This window comes from Meleagris gallopavo, chromosome Z (genome assembly GCF_000146605.3).
Source record: "Meleagris gallopavo isolate NT-WF06-2002-E0010 breed Aviagen turkey brand Nicholas breeding stock chromosome Z, Turkey_5.1, whole genome shotgun sequence".
Taxonomy (NCBI): Eukaryota; Metazoa; Chordata; class Aves; order Galliformes; family Phasianidae; genus Meleagris; species Meleagris gallopavo.
The window spans coordinates 65655051-65664801 of NC_015041.2; the positions used below are offsets into that span (position 1 = coordinate 65655051).

The 9751-nt window shown below is 38.0% G+C and overlaps 1 protein-coding gene across 1 annotated transcript in view; it reads right to left on the reverse strand.

The window, feature by feature from the left end:
- Window positions 1-2936: 2936 nt before the first annotated feature.
- KCNN2 (potassium calcium-activated channel subfamily N member 2) overlaps window positions 2937-9751 on the reverse strand; it is a 69494-nt gene continuing 62679 nt past the window's right edge. The window contains exons 6-8 of the mRNA XM_031557453.1: window positions 9554-9681; window positions 4656-4725; window positions 2937-3266 (exon numbers count right to left, since the gene is read on the reverse strand). Of these exons, the coding sequence (XP_031413313.1) occupies window positions 2979-3266; window positions 4656-4725; window positions 9554-9681 (486 nt within the window). The 3' untranslated portion in view covers window positions 2937-2978. The remainder of the gene's footprint in view (window positions 3267-4655; window positions 4726-9553; window positions 9682-9751) is intronic.

Consider the following 9751-nt stretch of genomic DNA (forward strand, 5'->3'; position numbering starts at 1 on the left):
TCGTCATTTTGTCCCTTCCCCCTTCATACCTAGTTTAAACACCTGTCAATAAGTCCCGCCAGTTCCTCGGCTAGAACCCTCTTTCCCCATGGAGACAGGCTGCTTCCATTTGCAACAATCATGCCAGGTGCCGAGTAAATTGCCCCATGATCAAAAAAAACAAAACTCCTGCGTTTGCACCAACTCCTAAGCCATTTGTTCAAGAGATGGGTTTTTAAGCTCAACCCACTATCGTTTCCTGCCACTGAAGTAATAACCACCTGCACACCTGTTCCTTCAACTACCCGCCCCAGTCCCCTGAAGTCATCTTTGATAGCCTGCAGGCTTTTCTCACCAACTTCTTCACTGCTAGCCTGTACTATCAATAGTGGATAGTAGTCAGAAGGGCAGATCAGTCTGGGAAGTCTCCTAGCAATGTCCCTGACCTATGCCCCAGGGAGGCAGCATACCTCTCTGCGGGTAGGGTCGGGCCGGCATATAGGGCCTTCGGTTCCTTGCAGCAGGGAGTCGCCTATGACAACCACCCTTCTGTCCTTCCATGTGGAGGAAGTTTTGAGGCGTGGGGTTGACCACTTCCCCCGAGGCACCCTCACGGGTGGGCCTCCCTCCACACCTGCACACACCTCTCCCTCGGGTTCCAGGGCCTCAAATCTATTCCGCAGAGGCACCTGGGGAGCCGAGCATGGACTGGGGGGGAGACACCCACAACGCCGAGTAGGTATCTGTTTCCACCCGTCCTTCTCTCTCAAACAGCTTTGCTCTACTCAGCAACAACAGGGCAGAGGCTCCGCCACTGAGCAGTGGATATCACCTTGTCCTTTTGGGAGAGAGTTTTGTCCCAGTCCCACACCCCCTAGTTCTTCGTAAGTATTGTGAGGGGAAGGAGCAGACTGAGGAAATTGGATTATTCTTGCAGAAAAAAAAACTGCATCCAGTGACATTCACCAGCTCCTGCTGAATGTTTATGGAGACCTAAGAACACTGGGTGTTAGCGCAGCGAGGCAGTGTGTGATGCGTTTCAGCTGCAGCAGCAGCTACTGTGGTTGTCCTCTGCTGGTGCAGATCTGTACAAGTACATCCTGCAGGCTCATGTTCATTGCTGTCAAATATGCACAGCTAGTGGTGTTGGCTACTCTAAAAAATAGCATTCTATAGCTGAGAATCTTCTTCATCAAATAGTGTTACTGTGATTTTGTATCAGTTGTATTTTCCATGGAAATAACAGGAGGCATTACTTTTGGAGAAGCCATGCATACTATAAATAATCCCAAAGCGTCTGCTGTTTTTCAGAATATGTATTTGGTTTGGAGAATTTCATGGGCTTGGAGAGAACTGCTCTCCTGTTTTGTCTAGCACGGCTCTGTCCTGACTTTCTACATTACTGTTATCCTTGGCTATCACTACCAAGCAAACCTCTTAACTTTCCAAAGGGCAATTGCTTCCTCCAGTCGGATATTGGTTACATCTGGACTGACACTGTATTCATTGAAAACAGACAGGCATATCTACTTGTTATGTTTAGATACAGTGTCACCCTTGAGTTTAAATTAATGGAAGGTAGGCAGGGCTACTACATTTTATAAGCAGTAAATACTACAAAATATTACAAAGGTCAAATAACTTTCTGTTTATAAAGACGAATCAAGAATGCAAGTTGCATGTGCTGAGCATTTAAACTCACCTACGTTTGCTACTCTGGAACACAAACCAGGGGAAGAGGCAGAACTTTTTCACATACGTGTACACTATGCTCTGTATTTTGTAAGAAAGCAGCAGACTTTATTATTTCTGCATGGAAGCAAAGTCGTGCAGACACCTCACTGCTGTAACTGTAGTCTACAGTAGGTTTACTACAGTTTTTGGAAATACTGTTAAAAGTTCCTTGCAAAACTATTGACTGCACAGCAGAAACCACAGAGATCACCTAAATGCAATGTACAGAACACTGCACTGCCATCACACAAGCATGTACACCAGGTGTCCATAATTCACTCCAGAAAAATGAAACACACACACACACAAAAAAATAAAAATAAAAAATAAAAAAGGAAAAAAAGAAGAGGAGTAAATCAGGAGCAACCTATTATTTTCAAAACACAAACAGCATTAATGGAAGACTTCCACTTTAAAAATGATGGTCTCTCTGGATATACTTACCTGGCACAACTATGAGAGTAAGAGTGTTTATTCTCAGGACCTTACATGTGCTTTTTGCATACCAGCAGCTTTGCAAATATTTGGTTTAAAAATTCTTTGCCATTTGTAGTGCATAATTAATTTCATATACATATGTGTATATATATATTACCTATGGCCGTGTGTACAAAAACTCTAAAAGGATACTAAAAAAAAGACACCACACTTCGTAATTCATTTTCTAGGATAAACTATATTTTTAATTAATCCCCTTTGAAATTGAAGCTGTTGTTGATCTTTTAAAATGACTATACATTATTCAGCACACTGTTAGATGAACACAGATTTTTTTCCCCCTCCACTGCAAGCAAAGTTTAGAGAATCAGTATTACTTCTGAGGGATAATGATTATGCTTTGATTTTGTTTCTTAAAGATTTATAACTAGACTTTGTGATTGTGAGCTTTTTTAAAAAATTGTTAAAGTTCAAGTAATCAAGAAATAATGTGCAGAAATTAACTTCTTTATTATATTATATATTCTAGTAAGTAAAGATTGTTTGAAATGCATGAATAAAAAATCAGTGAAATTACAGGAGGAACAATGTAATATAGCAATAATAGGTGCATTCATTGTGCATCTGAGAGGAGGAGGGGGAAAAAAAAAAGAAGAAGAAGAGGAGTTTTCACTCGTTTTGGCCTAAAACATTGTGTTCAGGTATCCAGGACTCTGACATCAGAACCCAGATAACACTGGTTAGAACCATAGGGCTTTACAATAAAAGCTAAAATATTGACCATATGATGGCAAAAAGTCTTTATTTTGCAGTTAACTTATTGTCTTCTAGCTACTCTCCGATGAAGTTGGTGGTGCTGTGGAGGAGGATCTCCTTCTTCTTGACAAAGATCGTGATCGCTCAGCACTGTAGGTAACGTGCTGATCATAATTCTGCATCTGAGCCTCAAGGAAATCCCTGTGTTGCTGGCTGATCGTCTGGCTAATCAGTCCAGGGAGAGCTTGAATACTACCAATTAAAGTTTCCAGTTTAGTTTCCAGAGTAACAATTCTCTTCTCAAAATCTTCACTTCTTTCGTTTAAGTCAGAGATCATGTCATACATGATGTTTTGAGTCTGAAAGCAGAAGAATGTAAACAATGGTTTAGACAGATCTTGCAAATATTCTAACACGCAGTCAAATATACTTATGCACTCCACACACACACGCACACACACAAAAAAGAAAAATGTAATAAGATGTAGCTTTGTGAAATAATTATGCTTGTAGAATAAAATTATTTAGTATATAAACTTGCTACTAAATTTATTGAGCAGAAATGTAATGTGTTTTGAGAAGCACTTTGAAAATCAAAATGTAAATGAATTAGATAAAACACCAGACCTTTTTTCAGAAGCTCAGGTGCTTAGAAACGCACCATAATGAGACATGAGCCAAGTTAGTAGTGTAAGCCATGAGAAGACTAAGCATGACAAAGCAGTTACGTACCCTTGACTCTACTGCATTTCCTCTTAAAAGTTTTCGTTCTTTTAAGAAGAACACAAATTTTGTTCATTTGTTTTCTCCTTACATTGACCAAAGTTTCTTATACCGCCTGTAGTAATAGCAGTTGAGTGGGCTGGCTTTGAATTGCAGTGCAAGGAGCACAACTGAATTGCGTACTCTTCCATTTCTGTGTTTTCTTATTCACCTTCCCTCTACAAAAACAGCATATGGCTACAGGAATTATACAGGATGAACTTTAAAATGTCACAGCGAACAGAATTGACGTCGCAGAGGCCATCACTTTCTGTTTTTTTCCATTCCTTTTGTGTTTTTTTTGTTTCAAGTGAGGCAGGTAAGTGGTGAAAAATACTGAATTTCACCTTCTTGCGAACTGAGGTTTTAGATTAGACTTAAACTAAAAGTATATATAATTCAACAGACAAACCTGCTAAAGTTCACAAACCATCCAAAGAGAATAAAAACTAACTGAAGGACAGACTGCCTGAAATATAAAGTACTTCCGATGAGTGTAGATAACTCATTTCTCTGCTCTTCCTTTCAAGATACCATAACATAATCCCTTGAAGGTGAAGTATTCTTCATTAAATAATCTCTGAAAAGTCCTTATCAGTTGTTTATCAGGAAGCAGTAGAGTGAAATGTATTTTCAATAACTCAAACTGTCAGGTGATACTCTAAGGTAAAGGAGAAATAAACACTAAACTGTTAATTTCAGTGTTAGAGCCTGTGTGCTATGATTCCTCAAGGTAAAGCCACTTTCATTGGAAATGAAACCACTTCAATGCACAGCACTGCATTGCTGAGGCCTGGCTGCATTTTGTCAGAGGCACAAAGAAGACGTTTCATTTAATAAGCCAAACCCAAAACAAATCCATATTTTCATCTCCTAAACAAAAACCAACAACACACACACACACACACTTGTCAACAATAGTTGCATTTGCAAACTCTTCCATTTTGAAAGGATGAATATTAAAACAAGAATAATTGCCTACTAACCTTTGCCAGGTCCACCAAAGTGTTGGCTTGGTCATTCAGTTTCCTTTGTTCCATTTTCACACTTCTTAATCTAAAAAATGGAATTTTAAGTCAGACGCGTGTGAGAGATCACATAAGAATTTCTAAAAAGCATGCATAAAACGAGAACAAGTAACTGCATGGACAATGCCTTGAGTACTTTGTGTAAAGTCAAAACCGTTCATGTGCCTGCTACGATGAGAAGCATGCTTCTTCAACACCACAAAAAAAGGAAAGAGCAAGGAAATGTGATGTCCTTGAGAAAACCGTTTGCCATGATTAAAGTTGAATTCAAAAAGGGAGGTAACAGTTTATCCAGACTACATGAAAGAAAGCCAAAACATTCCTCAAAGCCTCAGTATCGTGACAAGTAGATATAGGAAGAAACATAGAACAACTGTTTTCTTTTGTTTTTTTTCATCAGCGTTGTAGTAAGCAAGAATCTTCCCATGCCTACATGACTAGATACAGGTATTAGCCCTGTTCTGTCGGAAATGGATTGGGTTGGCAGGTGTTCGAACCTGATGGAAATACAGTGATAAGTGAGTTTCACATTCATTTAAACACAACTCCCATCTGACTAGCAGCTAAATAACCAGCATACTTGCCAATACGCTTAATTTTCTTACATAACTTGTGAATCTAAATATGCTTACATTTTAAACTCACACTAGACATACCTTCACAAGGTACTATTTAAACTAAAGCAGCGAGAAAGTATGCAAGAAGAAAATTATTTTTCACTTTAATACCTAGCTGTCTGCATTACTACTAATTAGTTGTGCACAATATTTGAAAGATACACACACAAAAGTTTTTATAGGTTCCCTGAATCAAAGTAAATTAACTACTAAAGGAGTGGCTTATTGGTGTAATTTTCAAAAACAAACAACTTCTTGTGCAAACATGAGTGCTTTGCAGCAGAGAATTATGTGCACTTTCAGTCATTCTTCTGCTGAATGCTGCAAGATACAGCATTTTTCAAAAAATAACACTGATTTACAGAAGACACAAGGTGCCATGCAGTCTATAGTAGGTTATGGGCCAACTGAGCTAACCATCTGATAGCTCCCAAATGAAAATAACTCTGGCAGCATTTTGTGGCGTATGATTTGCTAGCTGCCCTTGGCTGCCTATTTCTCAATTATTGTGCAACTTAGAAGATTAAGTGTATCTTGTAAAGCAAACATGATTTCACTTAGCCATATAAACCTGTTTTTGTATAAACAAGAACTGAAGTCATAACAGTGGCACCAGAGTGTCCGGTATCATATCCACTGCAGCTGTAAAGGAGTTACTCTTCTACATTTCTGTGGGCCTCTAAGTGCTCTAAACACTAATGTGGAAATTCTGATCCCCTTTAAAATAATGACAAAACTGCTAAAATCTACAGCGGGATCAGAATTGTTTCTCCAGTTTTCTGGAGCTAAACAACATTCTTCAACAGCTGTATGTTTCTATGAGGGCTTAAAGTTATTTTATTTTAATCTAGAGGCAGAATTGGACTCCTTTCCAGGGATGCTTAATTTTCCCACGGGGAAATGGCTACAAATGAATTCCTAAACACAGAAGCAGATGAAGATACATGTTTTTTCAAGAGAAGTCTTCTTGGGAATTGGGAATTTTTTGTTCAAATCTGTAGTTACGCACATACTTCTTATAATATCTGGGCTAACCTCCCTGAGAAAGTAAGTTATGAAAAGTGAAGTGACTCCAACTGTTTGCACAAAAATTGACATTCCAGAAGCCTTTCCCTGAAGGCTTCTTTTGGAGCACAACATTAATTCAGATTGTAGGAATGGTGCTTTCAGAGGCTTATGAGCTGGAGCTATTCTAAAGCAAAAATACGGAGGCATCTCTGAAGTATGGAGATGTATCTTTGCAGTCTCAAAGAGAATAACTAGTAATAGGTAAGTATGTAATGATTTGACTAGAGAATAGTAATCCTACTGTTTCAGAAGCTCTCTCAGTATTTGCAGAACACGTGCTTTCTGCTTTCCTTATCTACCTGCTAAGTGAGCATGTCAACTGTAGAATTTTGAAAATATTTAGAAATTGGAAAAAAAATAAAAAAAGGTACTAGCTGACACCACTGTGATAATTCCTAACCATAGTCAACCCAGAACATGTATCCCTAGGTAATGGCAAGTTTTTAGCTGCATCAGCCAGATATAAAGAAAAATGTCAGAGTTTTGTTCTTAAATTCTTTAAGAGGAAATATGAAACATGTTGACTTCATAAACTTCACTTATCACAGCAAAAGATCATGATTCTGGATCGCGTTTCCATGGCAGCAATCAGACCATTGAAGTTCACAAATAAAAAATCTATTTTTGCATGCAGACAGTGGTAAATTCTGCAAATTTAGAAAGGAATAGCTCATAAAACTTACTTCCGAGCTCTATTTTCATTTTGTTGAAATAAAAAGACAAAACAAAAAAAAAAAAAAAAACAAAAACTGTAAAAGATACTAAAACAACCAGGTGAGCACAGTGAGCTCAATTCAGCAGATGAGAAGTACTAGGGAATTGCCACTGCTTCCAGTCAGTAATTGCCACAGGTGAAGTTATGATGAAGGAACCTTCGAACCTTCTCATTAACTATCATCTGTACATTTGCTTAGCTGTAATTTTCAAGAAATGGCTTCTAATATATTATTTTTTATTATGACAATAAGATCTTCACCTTATTTAGTATGCGTGAGAAGCAAAATCATCCGGGCCAGTCATGGAGAATAACATTTTAGGACTGAACTTGTGAGTTTGAAACTGTTATCAGAGCCTGCTCTGGTTTTAAGTATGAAACTGGCCCTGAAGCTTCATTTGTTTTATTCCTGTCTTCAGCCAAATGATTGGAAAGCTGAAGGAAGGGGGCCAGGAAAAAAACCTAAGAATCCATAAAGATAAAAGAGAGCCATATTCTACCATGAATTTCTTGGACCTTTGAAAAAAGCTCGGAGATTTACAGGATAGAAAATAAATCACATTCGACTACTCAGCTGCAGCTAGAGGACAGCAAACTGCTAGAGCAATGTTTTCATCCATGAGGCATTCCTTAGCATACTGAGAAAATTTTTCGTGGTTGAATATAACACATTTTGCATACACAGTGCTAAGGGGCAGAGTTACATGTATTATTAACACACCTGTCTGAAGTTTGGCTGGCACAGCAAGGAAGAAACTTACTGCTGCCATGTTCTCCACCCAACCCAATTAATGAATTTTTCGTTGTGCAGGACAACAGTTTACACACTATGAAGCTCTCCTGCGTTTGAATGATACATGAGCTGCAGATCGAGCCTGCTGTGCCTTTTAGATTCTTCTTTGCATACAAGTGCACACACACATACACACAAGAAATAGTAAGGTTAAAATGTTAAGGAATAATCTTTGCAATAAGGCATTCAAGGCTAGCAAAGGATATATAGGACATGCCATCCTGTACCCTAAAACCCCTGCCCACCCTCTCGCTGTCTCCCTTTCAGTCCTTTAAGCTGAAAAGGATAACTCAACTAGGCTAATACACTTAAATTAATTAATAAAATGCCTCAGCATTTGCAGTCTTTTTATTGCCTCAAGTATATCTGCGGCATAGTAACATTTAATCCTGCAAGTTTCCTTAGTATGAAATAGTAATCAAGGTTATTGAATGCTTAATACCTTCAAGGCTTAGCTACCTATTCACTTAAAACATTGTTATGAAACTGAGAAGCAATGTCTGTAAGCCTAGATTTACTAATAGGAAGTAAGGTAACCTTGCTTTCCTTTCTCTCCCTCATGGAAGATGAGCCAGGAATCCTTTTACTGCACTGAAGTGGATCACATGGACACTCTCCTTGCAAGCTAGCTCACATAGACTCACAGTGAGAACTTACCAAAATATCAGTTCAAAATGAACCTTAAATACTTGATCTACATTTCCCCAAGGATCTCAGAAAACCCATTTCATAGGCCATACAACAAATGGCTTCCTCAGACCAGATGCAGACATCTAGTAGAACGGACAAATAGTAACATGAGTGCTGACCACTTCTTAGGATGAGCTCGTAGTTCCTGGGGACAAAAGACTCTTTCTCCCCCTCCTCCCATGTATCCAAAGAGTAATGGAATCATCACAGAGGTCTGTTGAGCTTTATGTGCTTTATGGCAAATACATACTATGAATTTCAGTTGAATACTTAAAGTCTGGCATTATTATATTACTGCTCACAGTCCTCATGCTTGTCTTCAAACCTTTGGGAGTTCATTAGGGAGGAAGAACTCATTGGAATTACAGCAGAGGTATTCAAGGGTTGTACAATGTCTGTTGGAATATGATAATTTTCTGTATATTGGGTTCATACCTTACACACCAACACCTGATATCCTCTACTGAGGAAACAGAAGCAAACTGCTGTTAAGCTATAAAAAGGAAGCTTGATGCATACTCTTAATTAAATACTACATACATAATCATAGCCTCTCTTCTACTATATCATTCTGATCTGAAATTACCAAATCTACGAATGATTTTTTTTTTCTTTTCTTCTATCTGTTGTAGCTTGTATCTTACTACCTGTAAACAAATACATAACAACAAAGGACAGTTACAGTGGCAAAAGAAAAATATGTCTTAGCTATTTCAGGAAGCATGGGAAACTAACAAAACTACAAACAACTCTGATTTAACTTGTGTTGGGCATACAGAGTTAACATACCTTCTGTTGTAAGCAGGTATACAGTAAAACCTTATTTTTGTCAATCTCAAATAAAAAACTCGAGAACAATATTTTGTGAAAAGGGAGAGAGATTAGGAAATAGAAACTAAAAGAAATAGAGAAAAGGAGGGGAAAAAGGAGAGAAAACAGCTGGAAAGGAAAACCAAAACAAAATAGTACTTACTGATGAATAGCTTGCAAGAATTTGCGTTGATGCTTCCTTACTTTTGCATGGTCTATCTTTTTAACCAGCTTTGTGTTTTTATAAATTAACCATGTTTCCCTGAGTACATTGGCAGCTGCATTTTTCACCTGTTTAATAAAAGAAAAACACCAACCTGACAAAAAAATATTATTATGTCATGGGTTTTTTTGTTTTTTT